General features: G+C 39.8%; 1 protein-coding gene across 1 annotated transcript in view; it reads left to right on the top strand.

Moving 5' to 3' along the window:
• NPTX2 (neuronal pentraxin 2) overlaps nucleotides 1–1,871 on the top strand; it is a 19,515-nt gene extending 17,644 nt beyond the window's left edge. Inside the window, exon 5 of the mRNA XM_027875006.1 lies at nucleotides 518–1,871. Coding sequence (XP_027730807.1) covers nucleotides 518–745 — 228 coding nt within the window. The 3' untranslated portion in view covers nucleotides 746–1,871. The remainder of the gene's footprint in view (nucleotides 1–517) is intronic.
• Nucleotides 1,872–15,493: the final 13,622 nt, after the last annotated feature.

Raw genomic sequence — 15,493 nt, 5'->3', positions numbered from 1 at the left:
TTCTTTCTTTCTTTCTTTCTTTCTTTCTTTCTTTCTTTCTTTCTTTCCTTCTTCCTTCCCTCCATACTCCCTTCCTTTATTCCTTTTTTCATCTATCTATTTATTTATTTATCTATCTATCTTCTTCTTTGGAGAGGAAGCACAATTTTAGAAAGAACACTAAAATGAGAGTCAGGAGAACTGGGTTCTAACCTCTGCTCTGCTTATAGCTAACTTTTATCTTGCTGATTCTCATTTCTTCATTTGTAAAAACATGAGGAGATTAACCTGTGGGATCTTTGAGGTCTCTTCCAGATCTCCAGTTCTTCTTTGTCTGAAGCAGCAGGCAAAGGAATGTGGTTAGAATTAGGAGAAAGAAGGAATGATATTCCAAGGCTCTGCTACTGACATTTCCTCAGCTCAAGACTCTCCCCAAGAAGTAGTTTGCATTGTAGACGAATATTTTGTTGCTTTTTTTCTTTTTTAAAAATACAAACAGAACATATCGTACCCATAATCCATTGTTTTATTTTCAAAGGATACCGTGGGTGGAAGATTTGATGCTACTCAAGCCTTTGTTGGAGAATTAAGCCAGTTTAATATATGGGATCGGGTCTTAAAAGCTCAAGAAATCATGAATATTGCTAACTGCTCCACCAACATGCCAGGCAATATCATTCCCTGGGTCGATAACAACGTGGATGTATTTGGAGGTGCAACCAAATGGCCCGTGGAGACTTGTGAAGAGCGTTTGCTTGATTTATAGCTACAATCATTCTCCATCGAAGTGTCCCAGTTTTTTGAGACAATCTCTTTTGAGGTTTGGTGGGCACTTATTTCCCCAGATGAAGTTCGTTCAAACCTCTCTGAAGTGTGCTGAGTGCAAAATGAGTTCATAGTTGTTGATATGAAACTTTCAGGAGAAAGGAAATACCTCTAAGGCCATATCATAGCATCTTTCATCTACTATACCTAATTCATTAGCAAGAATCAAACACCTTTCTTGCCAAGATAGTATATTGTCGATCTTCTGCGGGGGGGGGGTGAAGTCACATGTAAATATCTTTTGCCATAAGTGACTAAACTGCCTATTTAATAAAAGTATGTGGAGCCAAGAGTCATTAAGCACCTCAGAGGTTTGTAAGAGCCAATATAAATGCTAGTGAAGTCTTTCCTGCCCTGTTCCAGCCCTAATCCTTCATGTGTTGTGTGCAATACTTTTTATATGTCCTTTGAAAAGACTGTGTCACCCTTGGGCTGCAGCTACCATTCTCTTTCATGTCAAATGCTTCAGCATCGCAGCAAACCATTTCCTGTATTGCAAAGATTTTTTCTTTATATTTTTGTGTATTTTAAGCTGGATTTGTGAAACTACAAAGCCTGGCAGAGAGAATCAGATGTGTCTGCCCTGGTTAACCAGGAACTATTGGGGATGGGCGAGAAGTCCATGAAAACAGGCAGTAAGCTGATAGTGTTCTGAATGCTGGAAACTGCTAAGTAGTATGTGTGGACCTTGAAATGTAAAGTTTTGCTCCTGATTGCCCCTGATGCTGTCATCTGCTTTTCATATAAAACACTTTCCAAGTGAATCATCATTTGGCTTGGCTTTGAAAAGTCTTTTTCTGAGCCAGTGCCAAAGTTCAGTTTTAGCTCTTTCTTGTCAACAGTACAAAGAAGTAGCCATTTTAAAACCTCTTGGTGTGGATTGTTCTCTTCCCACCAAAATAGGTGTGCTTGTTTCTAATTCATGTTTATTTCTGTAAGGATTTGACAATTTCCACAAAGTATTTTTTCCCAGTACTTTTGCAGAAATGGTTGTCATTTGGTTGGTGATTTCAGACTGCTTAATGTACCAGACAAAGCTAATATTTTGTTCTAAAGATAGAGTAATTAAATGGGAAAAATTTATAAAGCTAAATATTATATATTTTATTTTTCATAAATGTTTGAAGTGTAAATCTGTGAAAATTCCATTTGTAAAATAAAGTTGACATATTCCCATTCAAACATATTATGCTATAAGAATTCTTCTTATACCAAAATTTTAATTAAAAATGCACTGGAAGACTGCTTCTGTATTTATTTTCCACATGGGCCGTGCACTGACTTTATCATAATCTCTGGTAGCAGACTATAGTCTAATATATATATGTATTTATACATGTATGTACATATGTATTCAAGATAACTGGTATCCTTTTGCAGTTGTAGTTCAAACTTTGAGGCTACTCTCCCAAATCATATTGGATTAGCAGGTTGGGTCTTCAGAGGAAAGACTCCTCATCAAGGTTTTCCAGATAATTGAGAGATCAGGGAGTAGATTTACTACTATAGCTCATAAGCCCCATCAGTGTTCTCCCTCTATGATTATCAATTATATCAATTAGCCAGCTAGGTTAGTTAACTTTAAGAAATGGGTATTTACTTATGTGATATAATAAGAACAGTTGGTACAAAAACATCCCTCACAACTGGCTGTTTGTACTTTTCCACAAGTACATACAGAGTCCAGGTGAAAGTAGGCTTTAGATATGGTGTAACTTTCTGCCATTCTCTTCATAAGAGGCTTACTTTCCTCAGTGTGTCAAGTTTGTCTTCAGTTCTCAATGCAGACACTGCTGTCACTTGCTATTTTTCCAGGGTCACTGTTAGGACACCCATGACCTTTCAAAGGTGATGAAATCTTGCTGTGGTCCATGGGAAGTAGGGGAGGACTCAGAGGCTGTATCTCCTCCCTTCTCTTCCCCCCAAAGCGATTTCTTCTCAGGGACTTGACTGAATCTTTTCTCTCTAAGATGGCTTGCCATTGGAATACTGGGTTACTATTTTATTCAAGATCCCCACTGCATGACTAAACCTCTTTAGCCAATCCCGTCATACTGCCTGTGTATCATCAAATGGCTTTCCTCAGTTTTAAATAGATTAAGGATTTTTTACACCAAATTTAATACTTTTTAACTATTAATTCAATAGAGGTGACAAAGATACCAGTGCTAGAATGTGTTGTTAAGATTGATTTAACTACCCCTCCCTGAATAGTAATATAATTTCTTTTATACATTATATACATTTATTAAATACCTACAGTGAGTGGAACATTAAGCTAGGCACTGGGACAAATACAAAGCTTAGATAAGACACAGTCTCAATCCTCATGAAACTTATAGACTAGTAAGAGAATAAGCACAAAAAAACTATAATATGTAAGAGAAATTCAAGGAAAACATAAAGTGAGGTATAAAGAGAGAAATGTCATTACCAAGTAGAATGGTTTCTTGGAAGTGGTAGTGTTCGAGCCAGGCTTTTACAAATGGATAGTAAATCAACAGAAAAAGGAGGAGTGGAGAAAAAACCCCACAAAAGTAGGTTGATATGGAGGTGGGAATGATGGAACCATAGGATCATGGGTATAGAGCTGGGAGGGACCTGAAGAGTCACTTAACCCAACCCCATCATCTCACAATTGAGGAAGCTATAACCTAAAGAATTTGGACTAGGTAGCCCAGTGGATAGAGCACTGGACTTGGAAAGACTCTTCTTTCTGAGTTCAAATCTGGCCTCAGACACTTATTAGTGTCTACTATAGGCAGTGTTGTGACCCTGGGAGAGTTACTGAACGATGTTTGCCTCAGTTCCTCATCTGTAAAATGAGCTAAAGAAGGAAATGGAAAACCACTCCAGCATCTCTGCCAAGAAAACCCTACAATGGGGTTACAAAGAGTAGGACCCAACTGAAACAACTCAGCAACAACAACCACCACCTAAGGAAGTTAAAGAATTTGCCCCAGGTTATACAGGTAGTAAATGGAAAAACCCAGGTCCACTGACTACAGATCCATTGTTCTTTCTCCTGTATCATTTTGGGAAGGCAAGTAGCATGATTTGCCAGGAGAGAGAATCAATCAATTGATTAACAAGTACTTATTAAGCACCTACTATGTGCCAGGTATTTTGTTAGGTCCTGGGATACAATGACAAGGATGAAATAATTTCTGCCCCCAAGGCGTTTTCATTCCATCAAGGGAGACGACATATATACATAGGTGTATATACAAAATAAATACATGGTGGGAAGAGAAGGACAGGGTGAGTGAGGGGTGGTTCAAGGGGAAGTTCTAGCAATTGGTGGGATTAGTTCCACGTGGAAGGGGTGCTTCAGCTGAGCTTTGAAGTCAACAAAGGATTCTAAGACATCAAGGTGAGTAAAGAGTGAACTCCAGGCATGGGTGATGATTGCCTATGCAAAGGCATAGGGCAGGAGATGGAGTATGGCATAAGATCAATCAATTAGTCAACAATCATTTATTAAGGCCCTGCTATTTGTCAGATACGGTGTTAGGCACAGCCAGTGCAAAGATATGAAGAGGGGAAATGAAGTGACATGGATGAGAAAAAGTAAGGAGGCCAGTTTGGGCATTCAAGGCAAAGACAAACATGACTGTAGTAGTCCTGGAGACATGGTAATGAAGGAGTGCACTCACATGGTGACAAAAGGAATAAAACTCCTTCCTGGCACAATTTTGCCTATTTCTCTCAATCCATTTGCTAGACCACTTTTGGAAGAATTTGACTTTGGAGCAAGACAGACCATCGACTGACTAAATACACAAGAGAATCCTAGAACATTAGTACTGGAAACAACCTCAGAGATCATCTAGTCTAAACACATGATTTTTACAGAGGAGGAAACTGAATTTCAAGGAGGGCATGAGACAGACCCAAAATCACACAGCAATGGGAAAAATATTACTTGAAACTAGTGGTGCTTGAGTTGAATCTTGAAGGTGATCAGGGACATAAAGAGGCAGAGATGAGGTGGGAGTGCATTCCAGGCATCGAGGACAGCCAGTGTAAAGGCATGGAGATGGGAAAATGAAGTGATATGTATGAGGGATATGGAGAACAGTTTGAACATGTAATGTGGCTGGAAAGGTAGGTTGGGGTTGGGTGGTGGACTTCAAATGCTAAACAAAGGGGTTTGTATTTTATCTTAGTGGCAATAGGGAGCCACTGGAGTTTATTGAGAAGGAAGGTGACATGATCAGACCTGAGCTTTAGAAAAAAATCACTCTGGCAGCTATATGTGAATTTGTGATTTGATCAGAAAATAAGTAGAGCTTTGGGACAAATTACTTTCCCAGTTTTAGTTTCCTTGAGAGAGATGCTACAAATAACACACTAACATCTACTAAACAAAATATTGGGTCATTTAAGTTTTCTAGAACGAAGATTCAGTTGTCAAATTATTTTTATTTGACAAGAATCAAACATCAATAGTCTATTAGGTGTTGGACAGAAAATGTAATTAGGCAAGGTTTCTTGCCTGGGGGCCTTCGGAGTCTATATTAGAGAGAGAAGCTGAATGATCTACATGAAACTAGCTCCTTTGAACCTCCTTGGTGGTTAATAACCCAACAAAACCCTGAAAAAAACTACTCAGATCTGCCCAGTACAAGGGACTGAGAGATTTATCAAATGGGAAGTTTACAGAAGTTACTTCTGTAACTAATAAGAAAGATATCAGTCATTGATGTGTTGTTTGTAAGTAATGGAGAAAATTCCTATCTGTTCCGCATTAAAGCAGTGAAATCCAAGTCATTTGGCCAAAATGCTTCTCAGTGATATAATTCAGTTCTGCCTAAGTGTAACCAGCCTAATGACAGGCTTAAAAGGGAACATATCATATCTGTCATTGACCTCAGGCTCTTTATGGGATCATTAGAGTTTTGTGCTGCTATAGGTCCTCTCCAATGGGGGCTTTCCCAGCATAAAAGGAAACTGAGGCACAGAGAAGTTAAACAACTTGCCCAAGATCACACAGTTAGTGAACGAGGACTTCAGCTCACATCTTTCGGACTCCAGGTTCACCATTCTATCTCCTACCCTCATGATGCCTCTTCTTTACAGTTTCATCTGTAACTTATAATTTTAGAGAGTTACCTAGGGAAATTGCAGTTCAATGATTTTTCTTTGGTCGTAGAGGTAGTATGAGTCAAAGATAGGAGACAAGTCTTCCTGACTCCAAGACTATACTCCAGACTGCTAATATCTTAGCTAATTATCAATCTCATAAGCTTGCTCTGCTCTATTTCATGTCCTCCATTTCGGAGTCTGAGAGAAACTAAAACCCTAGGTTATCCTTTAATCCCCACCCCAACTTGTTCTCTTCTTTAGAGTTTGATGGCTGGCCAAATTGGGCAAACAGTAAAAGCCCAGTTTACCCAGCAGAGTGATGATATGGAGATAATATTTGTAAAGTGTTTAATCCAAAGTCTGGTACATAGTAAGTGTTTAATAATTGCTTGTTTCTTCCCTCCTTTCCCCTGGAGAGTTAGTGTATATGGTAGACCTGGGGCTGGGAAAGATCTGGTATTGATTCTCATCTCTGGGACTGACTAGATATACAAACACAGGCAAATTCCGGTTTCTCTGAGTTGCTTCTGTAAAATGTGGGTGCAGAGTCTACATGGTACAATGGATAGAGCACTGGATTTTGAGTCGAAGAGACTAGAGTTAAACTCTATCCTCAGGCATTGACCAGTTGTATGACCCTAGGCAAGTCACTTGAGTTCTCTGTGCCTCAGATTCCTCATTTATAAAATGAGGGGTTAGATTTGATATCCTCTATGGTCCCTTCCAGCTCTAAATCTATGATCCTATGTTGCCTATAGCTGCTACCTCACAGTGAGAATCAAATGAGATAACATAAGTAAAGCACTTTCTGAACCTTAAAAATAATCATTTGATTGTTGTTTAATCATTTTCAGTTGTATCTGACTCTTCATGGCCCCATTTTGAGATTTTCTTGACAATGAAACTGGAGTGGTTTGCCATTTCCTTCTCTAGCTCATTTTACAGATGAGGAAACTGAGGCAAACAAGGTTACGTGACTTGCCCAGTTAGTGTTTGAAGCCAGATTTGAACTCAGGAAAATGAATCTTTCTGATTCCAGACCCAGAACTTTATCCACTGTGCCACCTAGCTGCAAAATAGTTGCTTTGTTGTTATTTGCCCTTTGTTTTTAAAGAGGACCAATGACATCATGGGTGACATCTTGACTTGTGCACAAATTGCATTTAAGTGAGGCAGTTTCACAAAGTCATCAACCTCACTCTTACAGAGTCATTGAAATCCAATGGCAAGACAAGAGTCGAGGTAATAGGTGATGGTCCAGAATGCAGTGGATGACCTTGGCGTCCTTGATGCCAGACCAAGTTCCAAGCTCTCCATAGGGCCTGCTTCACCCACCGTCATGGCCATTCTCATCCATCCATTCCACTGTGGAACATCTTCATATGCTTGGAGTAGAGATCCTGCTACCTCACTGAAAGGTCTGAGGCCTTCAACCTGGTTTAGCCCATTTACCCAGATAGTTTGCTGGAGTGTAGCCTCTATGCATACTACAGCTTCTTGGAGCTACAGGTGAGAGTTGGGTGAAGGTGAACATGTTTTATATAAGCTTTTGTATAGTATTTTAAGGTTTGTAAGATGCTTCACAAATATTATGTCATTTGAACCTCACAACAACAGTGTGAAGTAGGTGCTATCATCATGGAAATGAAGGCAGAAAGAGGATGAGTGAGGATCACACAGCTAGTAAGTGTCTGAGGCTAGATATGAACTCAGGTCTTCCTTACTCTTTGCCCAATGCTCTATCTATTGTGCCACCTAAATGTCACCAAGTGTTTCAGTTAGATGAGAATTGTCAACTTTTAAAGAATTAGAGAGGAAAAAAAAACCCAAATAGCTCTAAAACCACAGTCAATCAACCAATCATTTATTAAGCACCTCCCAGGATACAAAAGGAGGGAAAGAACAGTACTCGTTCTCAATGAGCTCACAATCTAACAGGGGAGACAACAAGAAAACAAATAGGCACAGATAAACTATATACATGGCTAACAGAGGGAAGCTAGCAGAATTAAAAGGGGCTGGCACTGAACTGAACAATAATTGATTCTCTGATGATTAAAGCCACTTTCAGGCCCTGTTGGGCCTCAGGGTGACTATCTTGAGCATCAATCCTCAGCAAAAAAAAAAAAAATCAGTTATTTGAGCTTTTTGCTTGTTTAACTCCCTTCCAATGCAGGTTTATTGTGTCCTGCTATGTTCTTTAGGATGTTCACTGAGGTCCAGGCTTTGTTTTCCTGTATGATGGCATCATTGGGATCATAGATTTATAGGATCATTGAAGGGAGAGGAAGAGAAGGAAAGTCCTTTTACCTACGAAGTGTCTTGCCCAAGGGAACATAGATAATTAGGAGCACAGACAGAATTGAAATGTAAGTCCTCTGTTTCCAAATGGAGAGTAGTGTAGCATGGGGTGAGCATGTAATCTGGCATTGGAAGGTATCTGAGTTTGAACCCCATCTCTGATATTAGTAGCTGTGTGATCATGGGCCAATGTCTTCTTAACCTCTTTGACTCCAAGGGGAGTGGTGGCATACTGTTGTAATTCTGCTACTAGAGGAGGCTGAGACTGGTGGATTGCTTGAGTTTGGGAGTTCTGAGTGAAATCTAATTGGGCACCCACACTAACTGCAGCATCAATATAGTGGTAGTGGGGGTGCAAGCTGACTGATGGGGGTCCAGATTGGAAACAAAGTGGATCTAAGCTAAAGTGGAGATCAAAAAGTGAAATTTGACTCTGACCTGGATACAGCAGCTAGGTGGTGCATTGGATAGAGTGTTGGTTTTGGAGTCAGGAAGACTCATCTTCCTGAGTTCAAATCTGACCTGACACTTAATAGCTGTGGGACCCTGGGCAAGTCACTTATCCCTGTTTGTCTCAGTTTCCTCATCTGTAAAAGGAGCAGGAGAGGGAAATAGCAAACCACTCTAGTATGTTTGCCAAGAAAATCAACCCCAAATGGGGTCACAAAGAGCCAGATATGACTGAAACAACTGAACAAGGACAGAGAGACCCAATCTTCCCTGGCAACTTGATCAAATCACACAAACTATTTTTGAGTCTCAGTTTCTTCATCTGTAACTTAGAGATGATAATACTGAGTACCAACTTGTATTAACTACAGCCTTTGTAGAATTGTTGTGAGAATCAAATGAGATCATGCATGTAAAGTGGTGTGTAAACCTCAAAGCACTAGCTAGGTAAATGTTAGCCATCAAACCCCACTCTCCCCAACCCCTACTCTACTAAGCACCAGCATTTTGCTCTTAGCCAATAGTGAAGCTTTTCTGTTCTACTTAGGGGTGGGGACGGGTGTTAGTTTCAACCATAGCTTTGTCTAGTGGAATACTGGGAACCCAACTTCCAGGTAACCTGGTGGGGACTGGCATCTACAGGAGTGTGGACTCGCACACAGATGTTCAGGCTCTGGATTATAGCCCTCAATTAGAAGTTCTTCAGGCACTTCAAGGGTAGGTCTTAATAATTCACTGCATACCATTTGGTAGAAGGTATACTTCCTTGCACATAACAATGTCAGGGACAAGGTGCTGATGGAGAAAGAGAACCAGGAGGAGGGCAAGAAGGATGTCTGATGTGTTCAGTATTAATGTGCCAGGTACTGTGCCAAGTATCTCACAACTATTATCTCATTTGATCCTCACAATCACTATGAAGGTAAGTGCCATTATTATCCTCATTTTATAGTAGAGAAAACTGAAAGTAGCTCACCCACATTTCATCCAAATGTGGTGGATCCCTGTTTCCTTTGGGTCTGAGTCCAGGGATCAGGATCTCATTTGAAATCTTTCTCTGAGAGTATAGATTTGAGGTATTACCTATCAATTGAGTACCTGATGATGATAATGATAGCTGGTGATAGCTTTTAGTCAGAGGCTGGATTTGAACTCATCTTCCTCATTCCAGGCTCAGCATTCTATCCACTGTGCCACCTGGCTACCTTTCAGCTTTACATGCTTCTGGAGGCTGTTATTAGCTGATGCGATCCCTCCTCTCCTGGCCTGCCCAAGCTCTGTCTGGTTTCGTCTCCATGAAACAAGATGCCCCTGCACAGGGTCCTCCATTGGCCACCTTGTCTCTCTCTTTTCAGCTTACTTTGAGTGTTGTCTTCCATTGAATAGTAAGTTCTTTGAGGGCAGGGAGTGTCTTTCTTTTTCTTATTTGTATCATCACTACTTAGCATGGTGCCTGGCACATTGTTGTTATTCAGTCAATTCAGTCATTCAATCATGTCCTACTCTTTGTGACACTATTTGGGGTTGATTTTCTTGGCAAAGATACAGAAGTGGTTTGCTTTTTCCTTCTCTAGCTCATTTTACAGATGAAGAAATTGGGTCAGAGTGGAGTGACTCATCCAGGGTCTAGCTAGTGTGTGTCTGAGGCCAGATTTGCACTCAGGAAGATGAGTCTTCCTGACTCCAAGCCTGGTGCTCTATCCACTGCACCACTTAGCTATCCCTCTGGCACATAGTAGGCCTTTAATAAATGTGTATTGTATTGTATTCTATTATCGTCAAGCATAGCCTCATACTGGTGATCTGACTACCAGAATGTTGCCAGCAGTAGCACATGCCAAGTGAGTTATCCTTGAAAGAATTTTGGTGCTCTGTAATGGAGCATTTGCGGCACTGTGCAAAAGCTGTACTATTCAACCGTTGTGTTATGAACTCATTTCCCTTTCATCCACATGTGGTAAATCCATGTTTCCTTTGGGTCTGAGTCCAGGGATCAGGGTCTCATTTGAAATCTTTCTCTGAGAGTATAGATCTGAGGTATCACTTATCATTAAATACCTGGAGAATAATGATGATGATGATGATGATGATAGCTAGCTTTTATATAGGGTCTACTATACACCAGGCACTGTGCTAAGGACTTTACAAGTATTATCTCCTTTATGTCCTTATAGGAGAGCCCATGTCATCTATTTCTTTTGCATTCTTCTACTTAAAAACTCAACTCAGATGCTACTAACTATACAAGGCATTTCCTGATCCCCCCAATGTTTAGTGCTTCTCCCCAAAATGATTTTTAAACTTATTTTGTATATATATATATATTATATTTAATTGTGAATGTTTTGTGCTATACTCACCCAGTGATATAGATTGTCTGGTAGAATGTAAGGTCCTGGAGGGCAGGGATGGCTTCATTTTTTTCCTTTATAGGCCCAACATCTAGCACAATGTCTGGCAAATAGTAGGTATTGAATAAATGCTTGATTAATTGGTTGATTGGAGAGTGTGGCTTTGCCAAAAAAAAGTCTGGTTTCAAAAAGCAGTTCCAACTTCTTTCTTTTGTAGCTGACAGAGATGACAGAAAACAAAGGGGTTTGGTTTCCTCCTTCCTAGATGTTTCCTACCATGCTTACACCATGGAGAGGTCAGACTTTGTTTCTTTCAAACCTCCTCCTGAGGTGGGTCATGGAACCAGGGCAGTGCTAGAGTCAGCTCAAATTGGCTTTTATAAGCAAATTGTTAAATTTTCAGTATGAAAATTTACATCTAAGAAAAAGGCAAAAGCTACAAACCAGGACCTGATTTATTGTTTTTTGTTGATTGTCTAGATAAAAAATGTGATGGAGAAAATGTTAATTTTGCAAATTAAACTTTAAAGTGTGTTGTGTATACATTTTTCTTTATCTGAGAACCAGTTGTTAAACATTTACCAGCACATCGTTGCGTATAACTCTCTGGGGGAATATGACTATTGGTGAGAATTTAGGGAAGAGTTCAGGGGTATAAGAATGTATGCTGGATACACATTTATGTTTAGTCTGCATTATTGACATCTTGTCCATCACTTTCAATAAATAAAACCTAGATTTATAGCATTTGCTAAGTTTAATGTATAAATGCTTACATTGAAAATTTAGCAATTGGCTCTCTAAGTCAGTTTGAGTTGGTTCCAGCACACCCTTGGAAGGGCTGATCCTCCTTTTTAGAAATGATCCTTACTCTACACAACGATATAGTATTATTGAGCAGCCGCCAATTCCCCAAATAAATGAAACAAGTGGATTCAATTCACAGGAATTAGTTTTCTATTTGACTTGTGAGTTTCTAGCTCTATGTTTCTCCTACAATCTGCCTACGTTTGTTTAAGGAAATACAAGGTAAATTTACTGTGTTGCTTTATTTCAGCACCCAGAGTGGCCTTGCTTTCTCTTTTTATCTCTTAGAACCCATAGTCAGTGTAAATATACGCGAGTAAATTTTTTAAAATCTTGTTTAAACAGGTACAAAACAAGCAACCTAGCGTTTGATTGAAGTAGACATTATAATAATCATACTCATTCATCTTTTTGGCAAGGGATGCTTTTGTTTTCTGGGTAAGGAGGGGAAAGTGCTGCTTTTATTTGTTTATAGATGGATCACTTGTACACCTCGAGGAGTAAACAGGATGGTTAAAAGAAAACAGGAAGAATAACAACCAAATTGTGGACTGGCAAAGCCTGAATAGTTGTTTTTGAGGATGAGCATAGAGTTGGAAAGGATCTTGGAGGTAACTGAGTCCAGGAGTGTCAAACTCAAATAGAAAAGGCAGGGAGTGGTGGTGGCACTAACCTGTACGTGAGGCTCTTTGCAGTCTGCACATTGACTTATTATAAAATTTAATATTCGCCATGTTTTATTGCATGTGGACAGCTAGGTGGCACAGTGGACAGAGCACTGAGCTTGGAATCAGGAAGATTCATCTTCATGAGTCCAAATTCAGCCTCAGACACTTACAAGTTCTGTGACCCTGGCCAAGTCACGTAACCCTTTTTGCCTCAGTTTCCTCATCTGTAAAATGAACTGGAGAAGGAAATGACAAACCCCTCTAGTATCTTTGTCAAGAGAACCCCAAATGGAGTCATGAAGAATCAGACACAACTCAACAATAACAACAATAATGCTTTATTATATCTTTATTTATTTTGTTAATTATTTCTCAATTATATTTTTATCTGGTTTGGGCAAGCTAAAGAGCAGTCATAAGTGTGATCAGAGACACCTCTGATCTAGTTTATGCCCTTTGTTTGGGCTTCCTTGAGCAGGGTACTTCCCTGTGGCCACCCCTCACTCCCTTTCAGCTTTCTATGGTATATTATCTCCCCCCATTAGACTGTAAGTTCCTTGAGGGCAAGGACTCTTTCTTTTTCTTATTTGTATCCCCAGGCTTGAGTACAGGACTTGGCACATAGCAGGTGTTTAATCAGGCAGATAGAGTGGACAGAGTGGTGGGCCTGGAGTCAGAAAGACTTATTTTCTTGACTTCAAATCTAGCCTCAGACACTTACTAGCTATATGACCCTGGGCGAGTCATTTCACCCTGTTTGCCTCCATCTGTAAAATGAGCTTAGAAAAGGAAATGGCAAACCACTTCAGTTTCTCTGTCAAGAAAAACCTCAAATAGGGTAACAAAAAGTTGGACATGACCAAACAACAACAACGAGTGCTTAATAAATGTCTATTGAATTGAATTCATTTGAGAGATGAGGTAATTGAGGTCAAGAGAGTGGAAAATTAGTGGCATAAAGGGGACTAGAAATCAGGGTTCCTGACTTCCTGGCCAGTACTCTTTCCATCTTTCCATTCCTGACTCTTTTATTATATTTACTTATTATATTATATTATGTGCCTCATAGCCTCCTGAGAGTAATCTTTCAGGATCCAATAAGATGATAGGTGTAGGTACTCTTCAATGCCTAAAATGCCTGATGTAATGGCTAGAGAGCCCACCCTGGAGTTATGAAGGTCTGGGTTGACTGTATTTCAGGGTGTGCCCAATAGGCACAAAGCACAAGTATTTCAAGGTGTGCCCAATAGGCACAATATGTACAAGTCATATAGTGTCGTGGTATCCAGCTCAAATATGTTTACTGGTGGTGACTTCATAAAATTGCAAAAATCTTTGTAAAGGACCTTGAGATATCACTTGCTTCAATCATCTCCAGCCTTTAGGCAGGCAAAGAGGAAATCCATGAGGTGCAGGGAAAAGAATATTGGACTTGGAGCCTGGAAACCTCAATTCCAGTTCTGACTCTGTTATTCAGTTTCCTCATTTATAAAATGAAGGGGGGAGGGGCCACCTGTAGTCACATAGAACTGAGACTAGAACCCAGTGTTCTTGACTCTTCAGGCAATACTCTGTTCCATTCTGCCATAGTATTGCCTGGGGAAGGGAATAAGCATTTATTTAGCACTTACCGTGTGCTAGGGACTGTGCTAAGTACTTTTTACAAATTTTATCTCATTTGATACAACCACCTTGGGAAATGGGTATCATTATCATCCTCATTTTATAGTGAAAGAAATTGAAGGAAACAGAGGTTAAGGGACTTTCCCAGGGTTGCACAGTTAATGCACACATTTTTGGATATGGCCAAGGTGGGAATTTGCTACAAATTTTTCCTTTTTTTTCCCATAACAAGTTATAACAAATTCTTACATTGGTTATGTCAAAAAATGCATGTCTCATTTTGCATGTTTAGTCCATCACTTCTCTTCTGGGAAGGGGGTAGCATTCTTTATCATTGGTCCTTTGGTTGGTCCTTGCATTGGTCAGAGTTCTTAAGTCTCAAAGTTGTTCAATTTTACAATATTGTTTTCATAGTATAATTTGTTCTCCTGCTTCTATTCTCACTTCACTCTTCATCTGTTCATAGAAGTCTCTCCAGGGGCAGCTAGGTGGCACAGTGGATAGAGCGCCGGCCCTGAAGTCAGGAGGACCTGAGTTCAAATCTGACCTCAGACCGTACACTTGACACTTACTAGCTGTGTGACCCTGGGCAAGTCACTTAACCCCAGTTGCCTAACCAAAAAAAAAAAAAAAAAAAAAAGAAGAAATCTCTCCAGGTTTCTTTGAAACCAATTCCTTCTGCAGGCATCTATTATTTCAAAGATTCAATTCAAGATGACTTTAGACTTCTAGCTTTGAAGTTATGAGCCTATGAGGTCCTCATACATCTAGAGGTTGTGTGTTCTCTACCTAGAAGTCTTCAGGAATTCAAACTCCATGACTTTCTTTGGTGCTCATTCCTCTGTTCCATCTCCTAGTTATCTGAGAAAGACATTGAGGTATAGTGTGGGATCATTCTTGGGGTCTTAGAGAAGGGGAAACTTCCTCATTCATTTCTTTCTTTCTTTTCCTTTTTTTTTGGTTAGGCAATTGGGGTTAAGTGACTTGCCCAGAGTCACAGAGCTAGTAAATGTCATGTGTCTGAGGCCAGATTTGAACTCAGGTCCTCCTGACTCCAGAGCCGGTGCTCTATCCACTGTGCTACCTAGCCGCCCCCCCGTTTATGTTGTTTGTCATAACATCACAGCTTTAGAACTAAAAGGTATCTTTCTTTTTACATTCATATTAAACATATTTTCACATTAGTGAGGTTGTAAGTAAAACTTAAAATCAATAGGAGGAACCATCAGAAAGAAGAAACAAAACTCAACAGAAGAGAAAAAAATAGCAATTCAACTTCCATAGTTCTTTCTTTGGATGTGGATAGCATTTTCCATCACAAGGCCTCTGGAGGTGTCTGAGATCCTTGTATTGCCAGGAAGGGTTAAGTTTATCAATATTAGTCATCACACAACATGGTTG

This window comes from Vombatus ursinus, unplaced genomic scaffold (assembly GCF_900497805.2).
Source record: "Vombatus ursinus unplaced genomic scaffold, bare-nosed wombat genome assembly UNPS02014807.1, whole genome shotgun sequence".
Lineage (NCBI taxonomy): Eukaryota > Metazoa > Chordata > Mammalia > Diprotodontia > Vombatidae > Vombatus > Vombatus ursinus.
Note: the sequence above shows the minus strand (reverse complement) of the source record. Positions and strands in the feature narration are given on the sequence as shown.